General features: G+C 35.4%; 1 protein-coding gene across 1 annotated transcript; it reads left to right on the top strand.

The window, feature by feature from the left end:
• The first annotated feature begins 3,883 nt into the window (after positions 1–3,883).
• Positions 3,884–17,507, top strand: LOC149782359 (uncharacterized). Its single transcript, XM_089933736.1, has 4 exons — positions 3,884–3,980; positions 6,946–7,143; positions 11,222–11,314; positions 14,318–17,507. Exons 2-4 carry the CDS (start codon positions 6,990–6,992, stop codon positions 14,512–14,514), a joined length of 444 nt encoding a protein of 147 aa, XP_089789862.1. The 5' UTR covers positions 3,884–3,980; positions 6,946–6,989; the 3' UTR covers positions 14,515–17,507.
• Positions 17,508–17,838: the final 331 nt, after the last annotated feature.

Raw genomic sequence — 17,838 nt, 5'->3', positions numbered from 1 at the left:
CAACAAGTGTCTCTACTCTGATAACCTGTGTCTCTGACTTGACATCAGACCTACACATGGTAACAGATTGTATAGCATTGGTCATATCTTAAACAACTTGTCAATAATGTATCCAAATATAGTACATGGAGATAGAACGTGTGTATAATAAAAAAAATCTATATTTTGTTTTTAATACTAAGGTTAACATTCGCAGCAGGCAGCCACAAGAGCTGATTTTGTGGACAGAAATAAATATCGTCAGTATAAGTCACATAGTTGAAAGAGCCCACTAACAAGATTATTTGTGGAGTGATAAAGACGGTTCGTACTTAATATGACTGAAAACAGTCTTTTCTGTGCTGCTTCGGTAACGTGTTTCGTACTTCTGTCAAAGATGAAAATACAAACAAAATAGTTAATGAGTTTTGAAGATGAACTGCATTCGTGATTTCTATGCTTGTTGATGTGTACCCCCTTTGAACCAGTACCTCTTTGTGGATGAAGACAGCCTGAATCTTGGCGACGTATGAATTGCTTATAGCATAAATAAACTGGTCTGTATTCTGGAATATGAGAATGTATGATTGTAGAAGGTGCGGCTGAATTATAGAGTGCCTGCGAGAGAATGTTATATTTTTGGTGAGCTTCTACTCTTACGATAAAGTGCTGATGGACAAAGTGTGAATGCATTGTCCGTGGTTATGAGAGGAGATATATTCGAAAAAGTAAATAAAACACATATAACTATTTCTTTAATGATGCTTGAGTGTCCTCTTAGGTTTTGCTTTCTGCAAAAACTGCATATTAGGTGCATGGCTAAAGAGAAGGTACGTATGTAATTTTCATTGTCAAGCAAAACTCTGTGTTTGCCCCAGCTTTCTTTAGTATGACGTTTTCCGCCATGCTTAGAGATGCCTTCCATGACAATGACACTAGGATCGACATAAGATACCGGACTGACGGCAATTCGTTCAATCTGAGAAGACTATAAGCAAGTCGAGGTCACAGGAAGTGACTGTTGGTGATATCTGAGTCTGACATGCAACTCAGTATGGACCATTTCTCTTTAGCTTGTGACAATTTTGGTTTCACAATTAGTACACAGAAGACAGGGGTGATGCACCAGCCCGCAACAGGAAAATGTTATGTACAGCCTACCATCACAGTAAATGGCCAAACCCTAGAGGTAGTAGGCGAGTTCAACTATATTGGCAGCACAATCACATATAGTCAACATCGATGATGAAATCAATGCCAAATTGCAAAAGCGAGCGCGAGCTTTTGAAAACTACGTGCAGTTGTGTGGGAGCGCAGAAGCATCAGTATACACACAAATCTTAAGCTCTATAAAGCCATTGTGTTGCCGATCCTGCTGATTGCTTGCGAAACCTGGACAGTGTTCTGGCACCGTAACAAGAAGCTGAACCATTTTTACATGGGCTGTCTGATGAAACTTATGAGGATACGATGACAGGACAAGATTTCCGATTTGTTAATCCTATCTGTACCTTGGCGGATCGAGCAGATATTTCTGTGCTTCGGGTCTGTAAATTTCATTGGATGTGGCGAATCCAACCAAAATTAATTTGTTCAAATTTGAACACTGTTCCTTCATGATCGAGAACTGGAGAGCACTTAACTTGAATGGACTCATAAGTAAGCAATTTTCCTCTGCCGGTCCGTGTTTATAAGAATACCTTTCATTCAAATGCATATGTAAAGGCTTGTATCTGGTACGTCGTCAAACTTTCTATGTTAAACTTACAAAGTATCCGTTTGGAGTCAATTGTTTCCACCATTTTCGGCCGATGTGCACTTCACCGCTGTTGCACGCTATTGGTTAGGTAGCATTGCATAATGAGGGAGACAACTCGTGAAATCCAATAGATGTCGCTATGATAAAGCACTAACATATCTGCCCGATCCGCCATGGTGTAGATAGGGTTGGTATATCGAAACCTTGGCTAGCGAGGATGTCCATAATGCAGCTACATATTTTGAGTGGAAAAGAACTGCCAATGCAGTGCAGAAACTTGATCAGCGTAAATCTCACAAAAACAGCACATCGTCTATTGATCATGTAAACAGAAGCGTAATCTCTGGTCAGTGTGCTACAGACAGTTCACATCACAAATTGACCGTAACAGCTATTCACTCATAGAAACCAAACCAGTCGTTTATGTCATGGTCATCTTCGAACTCTAAGGACGAATAACAACAAAACAACAACACTGTTTTCACGTTTAAACACATTTTGATGTATGTCTCGTGTCTTACAAGGTTCATTTGTTGCATTTTTAGCTGTTCCAAGTGTCATTGAACTCAATTAGTTGTCATTGGTGATATCGGGAATGATGCTCGACGGAATATAGTGGTCAATTTAATGTGAGGGGCCAAAGTTTCCGGACCAAGTAGTCTGCGGTGTAAGGAGATTCCGGAGGATCTTTCAGCAGGCCGTACGGTGTGGTCCATTCAAGATCATTCATCAATCGTTCATCGAGAGCTGTGGATCTGGAGTATTTGTGACCCTTATCGGAATGTCATAATGACAACATATATGTTGATACATGGCTGTATTATCCAACAGGTACAGCCGGCATATTACAGACAAAACGTACTTAAAACAAAACGTACCCAAGTCAAAACGTACTCAAACCAAAATGTACCCGAAGTCAAAACGTATCCAAATTAAAACATGACCCTCGCTCGCTTTAAATAATGACGTAATTTTAGTATACTGTGTTTCATATGACAGTGACCGGTCTGGTGAGCAATGAAAATCAACAGATGCAATGGAACAATCTTATGTTATGATCTAGCCCCAAGCACGTTACTAAATACGTCATCAAGTTAAGAAGTATCTTTTCAATATATTTGTGTTGTGTTTTCCAGTAACTTATTCTAGACACAAAGTATGTCACAATAACTTGTTTTGAACATTACTTTAATTAGTTCAGTTTTTGTGACACTGGATTAAAAACAAAACGTGATTTCGTAAAATACTATTTTATGTAGACTTCTTTTCAATATAATGCTATATCCAGCCACAAACATTAAATAAAGACAAATGTCACAGGTACGAAAATCGCATCCGAATAGTGCTTCATTTAAATTGTTCATGAATTTGTTGAACACAGGTAAATGAAAATCATTGACTGACTAAATAATTTATCTTGAACAAAAACGTAACTAATTCACATTCCAGTATAGGTAAGGGGTGTTAAATGGTACCATTTAGAGTTTTGAGCTCGTTTCATTATCTGAACATAGAAGGTGGTTGAACAGCTTCGATATGTTAACCCTATCTGTCAGAGCCTTGGCTAGCGAAGATGGTGGTTGGAAGAAATTGCTGTACTTGATCTCAGCCATGTTTACATATTGCTAACGACATTTGATGCACGTAAAAACGTCTCTCTGGTTATAAGCACAGTGGTCACGCAAATATTTTTACACCATCGGTTTTACGTGAGCATTATATGTATGAATTTAATGCGCAGCTTGTATAATTCATAATTTGATAACAATTTTTTTGTTGTTGTTGAGACTGTACGAACACACTCGCGAAACGGCTTTCCTAGTGCGAAAGACAACCATATTGTACCGTAGACCAACAAATACGTCTAAATGTACCGGTTCTCTTGCTTCCTTGCTCAAATTTCATAATACGATTTAAAAGTTGTCTAATCAAGAATGACCGAGTGTCTTCTTTTCACGAATGAACTAAAAATAGACAAATGTAAATAATTCTTATAAAAATCACATAAATCAAGTTTTATTTTGCTTTCTGATTATTATTCAAATATACACAAATCATAATATATTTATGTTCATGAGTATTTCGGTTTTTTAGTGTGTATTTCGGTGTTTTTAATAACGCGCCTGCCACCATAGCGAATTTCCAAGAACCGGGTCCAATGTGGGAGAAGCTAAATATGGGCCGGGAACCAGGCTATACAATTCGACGCTTGCTTATTCCAACCTGACACCCACATCGATCGGTAAGATTTTATCGTCTGTGATTGTTCTTATGAAAAAGCCATCACGTTAAAAAATATATATTTTAAATAATGAAAACCGTATACAGTACAAAATACGTTGGAATTCGCCTCGACAGTCCTGGACCCGTATTTATTCATAGGGAAGCACTGAACCTATCAGAGAGAGAGAGAGAGAGAGAGAGAGAGACTTTACCAGTGACTAATGCCAAACCAGCAGTGTGAAAGACTTATGACAGAATTTATCCACATGTTCCACAGCATAGTTTACCATCTATAATATATATAATTTACCGAAGTTTGGCCACTTTTTACTTTCAGTTTTAAAAAGCGGTTGGGGTGGGCGGGGTGTACAAACTGTTTTGGGGAGATGAAACACACCAGTGGATATACCTGCATCATCAACTGTCCTTTTTTAATTGGCTTTTAATTGTATGAAATTAGCATCTAGTACATCACCTATGTTGTAAACAGCATGATTATGCCCATTTATTAGGGAGGCACTCTGACCTGGTAAAGATGATGTTGACTATAGCCTGATAATACAAACCCGTTTGTTTGTACCCCCTACCGATTTAAAAAACGAGAACGTTTAATGTGATAAAAATTGCACAGAACTAAGTCAATTGAATCACTGATTTATAATTTCTAACCTGACTGTGACCAGAATGGCGCTAATGCTGGCATCCCCTGCATCATTTCATGCTTAACTGACTTTACATACTGACACGGCGCCATATTGCATACACTATAGGCTAGCTTATTTCCATCAGACAACATAATGACGTAGTTCATCCTGTTTGGCAATGCTGAATAATTGCATACATTACATAACGTTGAGAGTTTGGAATTATATCCCTCTGCATATATGAACATAGAAATTAAACCGCTTGTAAAATCCACATGAAAAGCATAGTTGTCATTTTCCTTTGCTTGATTCAACATTGTAAATATCGGAAGCAGACGACTTATGTATGTACATCTGTAGTCGTGATAAAAGTGGACTTGTCCAGAAACTGGAAATGGATCCGAGCATGTCCGTCTATTGCACTGAAAACTTCCGTTAAGCATGAAATGCGCATAAGATGACGGTATTAGGGCCACACTAATCAGAGTCAGGTTAGAAACTATAAGTCAATGAATGAATTGACTAAGTTCCTTGCACTTTTTATCAAATTAAATATTTCCATTATTTAAATCGGTAGGGGGGTACAAACAAACGGGTTTGTATTATCAGACTATAGATGAACATGAAAAATAGTTGGAATCTTTATTCATGCAGCTTTGTCAGTTCAACTCTTTCATTTGTTTCATCAGTATATATATATATATATATACGTATGTATGAAAAAACAGTGATAGAAAAAAAGAAACCTGTCCCATTGTTGACTTGGAGGGTTTCAAGGTATATTTTATATCCAGACTTTGCAAAAGAATTTACTTTGTATCTGTGTGCATAAATAAACCTTTGAGGGTAGGAGTTTGGGCCTACCTGACATATCTTTTTTTGTAAACAACATATTACATACCTCATTAATGTCTATGATTTTAGATTATATATTTTATGATCATTATTATTTAGAGGTAAGAAACCTGGTCGAGTCGTACCAAAGACTTATAAAAATGGTACTAACAGCTGCATTGCTAGGTGCTCAGCATTAAGAGGTTAGTATTAGGACTGGTCAGTCTGGTATCATGATAATGTGACTGGATGGGACATCATGCTACATGTCTGCGACATGATGCCCCAGTGCTAGACATCACTACAAACTGCCACACTGCAGACATTGTAGCGATGTGAGTGAAAAATTGTTAAAGCTATGTTAAAAATCCAAATCACACACACACTTAGAGGTAAACATATTTACTTGGATCCGAGATCAAGATATAGGTATTGCCCATTGGATGTTTATTTTTTTTTAGATTTTAGTAATAGACACGATTGTGTTGACAACTTAGGATGTTGTAGAAATGAACTTATGACCCTTATCCTGATTCTGTTATTGTATCTTAGTGTTTTATATAAAGATAGTGATAAACAGAAAAAATTATTTGTTGAATTGTACTAAACTTGTTGGTTTTTGTTCTTTTCTATTACTTAGTTTAAGACTGTAGAGTTGTAAGTCTGGACTACAATGAAACAAGAAACAACAAAATAGAAAAGAAAGGAAATATGCCTGACTTAACAGCTGAAGACACAATATAGGTTCTAATCAGTGGCTGCAGTTTCCAAATTGATTTCTAGGAATAATAGTAAATTCTCTCAAATAATCTATTTTTAGCTGCTTTTTTTTTTGTCCATTGCTGATAAATGGGCCATGTATTATTAAAAAGTGTAGATTGCCAAATTATATTGACTACTGCCAAATTTTGATATTACTGTCTGTGGTATCAGAAAAGAACAACTTGTTGGTCTTTGATATTAATAAGCTTGGTCTCCCAGTGACACTTCAATTGCTTGATCTGCATTGTTCAAACAACTCTAATGGCCTAGACCATTTTTAATAAAGATTTAGTTGTTATTTTTGAAGTTTTAATTGCTAAAGTGTTGCTTTTAAGTTTCATTTTAATTTTCTAGATGACCATACTTGCAGATTGTTTCATGCCTTTTCGTGAATCTGTCAACTTTATGGAATTGTTCTCTGCACTTTTGTAAATAAATGAAAAAATTAAAACCAAGGAGTATGAGTGACATGGTACTGATGATAGATAATTTTAAGTAGCATCCAACAATAAATGTGCTAGGAGAAGAAGAAAGTATAAGTTTGAAAATTATCTGTGCTAAATTCTGTCTTTTTTAAACTTGGAGTTTTTTCTTGCAAGCAAAATGTAAAGATTTAAAAAATTATATGCAGAGACTTTTTTGGTGGTATTGGTGGATTATTGGTTTAATTCTTGTGATTACCATGTATTTTATTCTTTTACACATAATTTCAACAGATTATTGTCATATATTTATCCATATCAGGTTTGAAGAGTGCTCTCTACACTAACTCACTGTCCAAAAAAACAATGGTACGTCAAACGACACACTTAGGGAGTACAAGTGATGAGGCAGGTCAGGATCAGATGGATGTAGCCCAGGGGGCAGGAGTAGCCACAGGAGGCAATACAACTACTCCAGCTGTAGTAGTACCAAAAAGAGACAGATATCCAGAAATCTATGGTAACCAGTATCTTTGGAATACTCAAGATTTATGATTTACAAAAAGCAATAAATGTCATCATCAGGTGGTGTCTTTAGCCATAAAATAATATTCAGATAGATTCATGTCTTTCTCAACCACTCTGGTGGCCTAAGTGGTTAGAGCATCCGACACAGATGCGGGAGAATGCAGATTCAAACCACGGCCAAGTCCTACCAAAGACTTATAAAAATGGTACTAACAGCTGCCCTGCTAGGTGCTCAGTATTAAGAAGTTAGTGTTTGGACTGGTCAGCCTATTGTCAGGATAATGTGACTGGGTGGGAAATGATGCTACATGTCTGTGGCATGATGCCCTGGTGCTAGACATCACTATAAACTGCCACACTGTACACTTTCTAGTGATATGACTGGAAATGTTTTAAAGCTATGTTAAAAATCCAAAACACACACACTCATGTCTTTGTCTTTTATGGAATGGAGATTAAACAATGGAACAGGAGTTTTAGATTCAGTTTATAAACATATGGCTGTCAGACACTGCATCTCCAGCTTCACATTTTGTCCTTGAAATTTAAGCCCCAGCTTCACATTTTGTCCTTGAAATTTAAGCCACAGCTGAAGGTTCCCCCATCCGATATCACATATACCTGTATATGATGTGCAAACAACTTAGACCTTGAAATGCCGTTGCATAATGCACCATCAGAAACTACTGATTATTCCTTACAAACTGCAGAGGCCCGTTTCTGACAGCACATTATGCAGTGGCAAATCTGGATTTTTGTAGTCTGCAGTCGGACTTAACGTTTAAGTAGTAAATAAAGTATCTAATGAAATTTGGCAGTCTAATTGAGTGGCACAAGTTATGTGATTGGACCTTTATTTTAATTAAAGTTGTAAACTGGTCAAGATTCTAGACATTTAACTAGAGGTTTTTGTTCATACATATTCAGGAATACCAGGCCTGGTCTGATCCTTTTCACTAAAAAGTTATTATCTCGATTTGTCAGCCATGGTACAGAATGCCGTACATTCATCTTTGCAATTTATTGTTTGAAGCGATAGATGTAGACACTCTCAGATCAAGAAATATCAAGGGCTAAAATTTAAATATCTTCATTAGTTATAAAGTTACACATATAGATCTACGTAGGTTATAGTTTTATATTTTCGTTTGTTGCGACCTTGACCTTACAGTGTTTGTGTGGCTATGACTGCTTAGTGATATTTAACTTAATTTTTCATTAAATACATGTTCAGAAGTTACACTGTACATAAGGATACCAGTCAGAGTCACATACTGATATCCTGTGGCCTTCACCTTGAGGTAGGTAGCATGGCTGTGACATGTGACACCCTATCTGTATATTATAATATATAACTGGCTAAAGTGTTATTAAAATATAGTCATTGTCTCAAAAGTTATACATGGATAGAGGTAAGATTTATATTTTCCTTTGCTTTGACATTGATACAAGGAGCATAGTGATGATGTGTGATACGTAGCTGGTTATAAAACATTTTAAGTGGTTCTAAAGTTATACTCCTGATATGGATGCAATTCACCAGTTTCCCTTTGCCTTAACTTTGATCACAAGGCAGGATGTGTGGCAGTTGTATGTAGTACATCTCATCCTGATATATATTTGAGCTGAATTCATGGATATGTCATAGACTTAGATTTTCCCTTGACCCTGAGGAAAGGGCAGCTCATATCTAGTCATGATATAAATTTGGACAAAATGTAATGAAAATCGTACTAACCTTTACAGTGTTATGGACCAGACAAGCAGATTTTAACAGATATTTCATGGCTGGACAGTTCCAAAACAAAGCGAAATGTATATAAAGTGAATAAGATATCAAATAAAATAAAACTATTCAACCTACTTTCCCTCTTTTGTGATAACTCCCAACTTTAAGCATAAGTCATATTTCTATGGTGTACATTTAATGCATAGACAATAGACATGCATCATGTAATATAAAATATATCAACTTGCAGCATAGCATAGAAAAATATAGACTTGCAGCATGGCATAGAAAGATAGGCTTGCAGGATGGCATAGAAAAATATAGACTTGCAGCATGGCATAGAAAAGATATACTTTGCAACATGGCATAGAAAATATAGACTGGAAATGTGGCATAGAAAATATAGACATGCAGCATGGCATAGAAAGATAGGCTTGCAGGATGGCATAGAAAAATATAGACTTGCAGCATGGCATAGAAAAGATAGACTTTGCAACATGGCATAGAAAATATAGACTGGAAATGTGGCATAGAAAAAACAGACTTGCAGCATGGCATAGAAAAGATAGACTTTGCAACATGGCATAGAAAATATAGACTGGAAACGTGGCATAGCAAAGATAGACTTTGCAACATGGCATAGAAAATATAGACTGGCAGCATGGCATAGAAAATATAGACGGGCAGCATGGCATAAAAAATATAGACTGGAAACGTGGCATAGAAAATATAGACTTGCAACATGGCATAGAAAAGATAGACTTTACAACATGGCATAGAAAATATAAACCAGCAGCATGGCATAGCAAATATAGATTTGCAACATGGCATAGAAAATATAGACTGGCAGCATAAAATAGAAAATATAGACTTGCAGCATGGCATAGAAAATATAGACTGGCAGCATGGCATAGAAAATATAGACTGGCAGCATGGCGTAGAAAATATAGACTTGCAGCATGGCATAGAAAATATAGACTTGCATGGCATAGAAAATATAAACCAGCAGCATGGCATAGCAAATATAGACTTGCAACATGGCATAGAACATACAGACTTGCAGCATGGCATAGAAAAGATAGACTTGCAGCATGGCATAGAAAATATAAACCAGCAGCATGGCATAGCAAATATAGACTTGCAACATGGCATAGAAAATATAGACTGGCAGCATAAAATAGAAAATATAGACTTGCAGCATGGCATAGAAAAGGGTCAACTTGCAACATGGCATAGAAAATAGACTTGCAACATAGCATAGAAAATATAGACTTGCAGCATGGCATAGAAAGATAGGCTTGCAGGATAACATAGAAAAATACAGATTTGCAACATGGCATAGAAAAGATAGACTTTGCAACATGGCATAGAAAATATAGACTTGCAGCATGACATAGAAAGATAGGCTTGCAGGATGGCATAGAAAATATAGAATTGCAGCATGGCATAGAAAATATAAACCAGCAGCATGGTATAGCAAATATAGACTTGCAACATGGCATATAAAAGATCGACTGGCAGCATAGAATAGAAAATATAAACTTGCAGCATGGCATAGAAAAGATCGACTTGCAACATGGCATAGAAAATTTAGACTAGAAACATGGCATATAAAATATAGACTTGCAGCATTGCATAGAAAATATAGACTTGCAGCATGGCATAGAATAGATTGACTTGCAGCATGGCATAGAATAGATTGACTTGCAACATGGCATAGAAAATATAGACTTGCAGCATTGCATAGAAAATATAGATTTACAGCATTGCATAGCAAATATAAACTTGCAACATGGCATAGAAAATATAGACTTGCAACATGGCATAGAAAATATAGACTGGCAGCATAGAATAGAAAATATAAACTTGCAACATGGCATAGAAAGTATAGACTGGCAGCATAGAATAGAAAATATAAACTTGCAACATGGCATAGAAAATATAGACTTGCAGCATTGCATAGCAAATATAAACTTTTAACGTGGCATAGAAAATATAGGCTGGCAACATGGTGAGAAAATATAGACTGGCATCATAGAATAGAAAAGACAGACTTGCAACATGGCATAGAAAATAGAGACTTGCAGTATAGTTCAGAATAAAGTTAAGTCTGATTTATTAATTAATGTATGGCCTTTAATATTGTATGTCATAACAATTAATACTACATTCCATCCTTCAATAATAGAAATGTCTATACTTATAAAGATACTGCAAACAAAATGTGCTGAAAACAACTGTTTTACTTATATACATGGTTTAAAAGCAGTATCTTAAACCTAGTAGATAATATGGGAACTAAAATAATATAATAATTTGATTTTATTATTAAAATATGCAGAATCAACACGAGCAGTTAAAGATTGGGAGATGTCAAGGATTGCATATGAATTGCACAAGGACAACCGATTCAATCCAGTAGTGAGTCAATTTCGTAAGTACCAAAATTATATGATAGTGCACTTCTGACATGATCAGAGTAGACCCAGATTTGCTGTCTCACAATGTGCCAGCATACAGTATGGTTGATATAAGGTAAATTAACTCCATAAGCCCTGATCCATGGGACATTAACATATTGGGGTCTGTACTGTATGTTTGGAATCATAAGGTAAGTGAACGCCATTAACCCTGATCCGTGGGACATTAACATATTGGGGTCTGTACTGTATGTTTGGAATCATAAGGTAAGTGAACGCCATTAACCCTGATCTGTGGGACATTAACATATTGGGGTCTGTACTGTACGTTTGGAATCATAAGGTAAGTGAATGCCATTAACCCTGATCCGTGGGACATTAACATATTGGGGTCTGTACTGTACGTTTGGAATCATAAGGTAAGTGAATGCCATTAACCCTGATCCGTGGGACATTAACATATTGGGGTCTGTACTGTACATTTGGAATCATAAGGTAAGTGAACGCCATTAACCCTGATCTGTGGGACATTAACATATTGGGGTCTGTACTGTATGTTTGGAATCATAAGGTGAATAAATGGCATTAACTCTGATGCTGGACAGTATGTGCTCACAGATCACAGTACGTACTCCTGGAATCACAAGGTGAGTGAACAGCATAAATTCTTTCTGTGGAACATATATATTCACAGATCACAGTCCGTACTCCTGGAATCACAAGGTGAGTGAACTGCATAAATTCTTTCTGTGGAACATATATATTCACAGATCTGGGTCTGAACTGTATGGAATCACAAGGTGAGTGAATAGCATAAACCCAGATTTGTGTGACATTATTCAATCAGAGATCAGGGTCTGTATCATATGCAATTATATGGGTGTTGCCAGAAATTAGAGAAGCTGAGCTCTCCCCATGACTTTCAAAGAAATGAGGAGCAGTAAATTTATAGGGTGGTTAAATGTGTCACATATAGTTCGAGTTGTAGCTGACTCTTATCCAGATTTACCAATTTTCTGAGAAACTTAAGTAGTTTCCATTTGATGAGACGTCCCCAAAGATGTGTCCAGTGTATTAACTGTCCCTCAGTAAACAGTGGTTGGGGTCATTGGAAGCTGACCACATTATAGACAGAGTCATACTATAACCAACCAAGTCAGTTAGCTGAAGAAAATGATGCATGTACCAAAAACATGGCTGGGGTGGGTGTTAATAAAAGGGGTGCAAAAATACATGCTTGTGATTAATAAAGACATAAAATGGTCTGAGATACATTTGTATAATGACTTACATTTGTGTAGTACAATCCATAATGTGTGAAATATTGTACATGTATTTGAAACATCCATGAATTCATGTATCAGGCACATCCTGTTAGGAAACACAAATAACACACATATAAAATAAATGGTAGTCCTAATTTTGACCTATATTCCATTGTAAACAAATGTGTTGCTAAATATTCATTATGATATTATTGTCATTATCATTTGACTATAGTTGCTTACATGCTACATGTACTTAAACTGGCCTAAATTTTGGTCAGCTGCAGACAGCTATCATCTCGCCAAGCTACCTTGGGTTTGAGACTATTTATGGGGAAATGAAAACATGAACATATTAAAACATTTCACAAACATCTTTGTGAAATGCTTCATGTTCAGTTAACTTGACAGCAAGATATCTGTGGTTTCAAATGAATGGAAATTTAATTTGCGTTTTATGCCATCACTGGTAGCGATCGTAAGCATACACTTTTTTCCTGCTAAAAAGGAAACTTTCGCTGCACATTAGACATGCTCCAGTCACTTTCGAAAATGCAACAATCCATCATATTCCATTGCTTTTATTTAAGTTGGTGCTGATTTTCTTTTGATGAAATGTGCTTTGTTTTTTTACCGAAGATTGTAGTCAGTTTGCTTTGATGGAGGTTGCAATGTATTATTAAAGTCACCGCTAATGGACAACGTTGGAGGACCAAACAAATGCCTGTTTGTTATTGCAGTGGCAACATCATGTAATTGCAGAACACTGATTGAGACCTTTTCATTTTTTCATTTGCATAGTATTTATACAGAATGACTGATGTTTCAAAGGTAATCAATTTTCTTTAAAGCTGCAGCAAAACTATCATTTCTAGGTACATTTTAAAAAAAAAGAATTAGCTTATTTTGGTCAATTTTAGCCATGTTGAGTGTATCACAGCATACAGTACTCAGACAATATATCACCTTAAGCGGATTATGATATAACAGATTCCAATGTATTTTATATCCAAGTTTATAGCTTCCTTTTCCTTTCGCGGTGTTTTTGAATTTCTACATTCCAAACCCAACATTGTATATTACAAGTTTTAAACAGCCAACATTGTTGTTGCCCACAAAATCACCAGGTCATTTAATTTTTTGCCAGTAAGGAAACAAAATCTTAATTTATGATGCTGGCAAAGCCCATTGCAACCACTGAATAAACTTTTTACATGTTGCTTTTCATACTTTTAAGAAGAAAACATAGTATCTTATGTATGAGAAAAATGCATATGAAATTTCAAGAGCCACACAGTGATCATCTTATAGCAGAATTCATGCGTAATCTCCCCCCCCCCAATGAAAATAAACTTTTAACATGTTATTTTTCATACATTTAAGCAGAAAAACGTTTTGGATTATGAGAAAAATACATGTATGTGAAATTTCAGGAGGCATGCTATGATCATGTGATATCCGAAATCATGACGTATTGGAGTGTGCTATAGCGGGGTCACACTGGACATATAAGTTTTTGTATGCATATATCAAGCATATAGATGATTTACAGTAATTTCACAAGAAAACATTTTTTTTCTTAAATATATATTAGGTGCGTAAATATACAGGTATATAGACATACCAGCAAATAGACTGAGATTAAATTAATGAGTAGTGATTGAGAATATTTTCATTTCAAGTGGAATAAAACTTTTGATATGAAAAATAAGCATTTAATTAAGTTGACCATGTCCTATGTTTCTATTTCAGTCAAAGACATTGTGCAGGATTCAAAAGTATCTGATATTTATGTCAGTTACAGGAAAGAAGGAGATGTACAGGTGACCTTTAGAACTCTTCTATACTGGAGGAAAACCACTTATTTAGGACTAGGCCCCATTGGGGTTCTTGCCAAGGCCCTTAAAAAACATGGATATGCAGATCTTGCGGAGTCCTTTCCTCCCTAGTGTCAGGAAGATTTCTAGCAAATAAAAAGTGGCATAAGAAAACTTGTTGGGGGCAAGAAAGTTACAAAGCAGTTAGATGATGGAGGAGTGTGGAAATGGTTTTGAAAGGGGAAAATTTAATAGAATAGAATATTGTGTTTTGTGCATTTGTGAAATGTTTAATTCCTGATAGAGAAAAATTATTTATTTACAATATTATGGACAAAATTAATGATTACATACATACATACATACATACATACATACATACACACACACACACACATATATATATAGAGAGAGAGAAAGAGAGAGAGACTCAAGTTGTTGAAACTGAATGCAGTTTTGTTCAACAATTGTCTGTCCATTGGCCATGAATAGTTACATTTTTCAAAGGTTTTTGATCACTTGTTACAGATGGATCAAAAGCTGCTTTGTACATGTCCTAAGTTACAGTACATGTTGCATTGTTTATAGACACTTTATCACGTTTTTGTTCAAGAATTATATTGAATTCAGTAAGATCTCTGATAGATGTCAGATTTTTGTAGACATTTTTCAGCATCAAAAGTTTTTTAATGATGAACATGTACATCATATCCAGAGTGAATCTTGAAGATGTATACATTCCTACTGTATTTTGTTTTCCAAGAGGGGTAAGATTTAACGTGTTTGAAAAAAGTTTAATGTTTGTTTTAGATACTGATTTTGCAAAGCAAAGCTTGGTATGTTGGTTCATCAAATACAGAACTGAGGTCCTCATGAGAGCTGCTGAGTCATTATTACTAATATTAGTCCCCATACTTTGTGTACCTGGTACTAACACAAGCCTTTGTTTATCAACGGATCAGTAATTCATACCCAGTGGTTTTTCAGCCTACTATAGAAATTTTAACAGGTTTCTGACACATACTAAAAGAAAATATTACTCTTATTTAATACCAGATTTGCTGCACATCATTGTAGAAAAATGTGTAAACTATTTTGTACCATTTTTATACGAGTTTTTTTTCATTTGAATCATCCACCATATTAGTTTAGCTGATTACTTCCCTTTAAAGCCTTTCTTTTGTGTACTATGCAAGGACATTGCATCCTTATTGGGAAAGGTAAACAGATTTTAGTATTATGATATGCATTGAATTATGTATCATAGAATATCAAAATATAGCCAGCCTTATTTGCAAAATTAATTACCATGAGAATCTCATGTTATCTGTCATGGCGGACAAGGTTCAGTTAGCATAAACATTTCAATATAATTTGCCTGATATAGGCTAAATAACTTTATCATTAGATCATTAGCATAACTTACTGAAAAACATAACTGTACTTAGTAGGTTGTAACTGCAGTCATCCTTTTGTCTTTGGTGTCATATGCTTCACTGTAGGAGCAGATTGTAGCCTCAACCAAGATTATGACATCGTAGCTACAGAGACATGTAATTGCATGCAATACTTTCTAGGTCTTTGTCAGAATTATGAATGTAGAGATCTGATATGTGATTGTTACGTATAAAATTCATTAAACATTGTATAATGTGGCTGCTTGCTTGTATAGTACATTTATTCATGGAGTTATTACTGCAAACCTCCATGTTTGAATTTGGCTGTGTATCGTCTCTGTATTGCTACAGAATGCTGTAATCTATTACTACCGATAGGACATTTATCACAATACACAGGTCACAATATGATACATACTGTAATAGTTACCATAATATTTGCCTATTTCCATGCAACCAGCTTTGTCATCATAATTCACTATCTTAACATTTGCTCCAACCATTTTGGTTTACTGTATTTCACTGTCCAAAGTTACATTACCATGTTAGATTTATACAATATGACTTAAATTTTGTAAATCCAGTACAGTTCTGCCCACTTGTATCGACATCACTTATGTCAATAAGCAGCCTATATCAAGGAAAATGTGAAGTCCCAGGCCCATGCTCTATTATCAGCATGCTTCTGTCAACACTGAGACAAAAAAAAATGCTTTTGTTATAAGAAGCCATTTGTCCCAAATTGAGAAATCCTGTTTTCTAATTGTTGATGTCAACAAGCTGCCAGTTCTGACACATAGATTCATTAACTGTACAAAACTATTTCATGTTTCTGCTGGTCTTTAATGATGCTGTTACATTATAACAAATGGGTGTTTGTTTGCAGATTGGCCTTTCACATAGACTTTAATAATGGTATGCAATCTTCATTAAAGTAAGCCTGCTACAGTCTCAAAAAAAAACAAAGCACCCTTCAACAAAGGAAGTCAGGACAAACTTGAATAAAAGCAGTGAAATCTGATAAATTATGCATTTTCCAAAGATATTGGTGATTGAAACGACATTAGTTTGATAAATTATGATGAAAATTTGTGACAACACAAAATAACCTTACCAATACAATAAATATACAACATGTTACAAATAAGTTATTCCATGTTGTCACAGATTGTTGTATTTTATTGAAAAAAGATCAGACTCCTGTGTAACCTAACGTTTACAAAGTCTACCAACAGCAATGTAAAACACAGAATTTACAGTCTCTTGAAACTACAAATCTGGCCATGATCATGGAAGTTAAACGTGTAGCATCTTGCAATGTTTGTGAAATTTTTCACCTGTTAATGGGTTTTCATTTCCTTATAAATAGCCTCATCCCCTTGGTAGTCTCAGCAAAATGATTATATTTGTTTCAGTCTGAACAAAACCAAGGCCAACTTAAGTACATGTAGCGTTTAGACATACTATCCAACCATGTGCTACTGGTGACAATAAATATCAGGGAATTATTTCGTGACACGTATTTGATGAAAATGTTATAAATCAAATGAGGACTACCATGTGTTTTCAATTGTTTTCTTTAGTGATGTGACTGATACATGAAAAGAACATGTGACATATAGTCAAATTAATGCCAGTTTCATATATATGTTAAGTACTCAATGCATTATTGATTGTATTATACAGGGGTAACAAATGTAAGATTGCAATATACCAGTGTATTTCAAACTAATTTTGTCTTAAATCTAGATTTCCATTGTTGATTTTCTCCCTGTATAAATCCGACGACAGGTCATGTCTTAAAAATTTCGCTTGGATTTTATCCCCTTCCCCCTAATTATCTTGGCATAAGCTTATTTCTACAATATTACCTCAGGCCAGGTGAAGCTGAGATCAAACGGGTAGTAAAATGTTCTTTAACTTAATCAATATTCATGTCTTAGTGTAAAAATTTTGAAAAGGTTCTACATGGACATATTTAAAACAATACCGAAACTGGGTGCTTCAGCTATTATTTGGGTGAATAGGATTTTTAAGCTTATCATAATAAGATTACATT

The sequence above is a fragment of the Sinohyriopsis cumingii genome, chromosome 15 (genome assembly GCF_028554795.1).
Source record: "Sinohyriopsis cumingii isolate HCF-2022 chromosome 15, ASM2855479v2, whole genome shotgun sequence".
Lineage (NCBI taxonomy): Eukaryota > Metazoa > Mollusca > Bivalvia > Unionida > Unionidae > Sinohyriopsis > Sinohyriopsis cumingii.
Note: the sequence above shows the minus strand (reverse complement) of the source record. Positions and strands in the feature narration are given on the sequence as shown.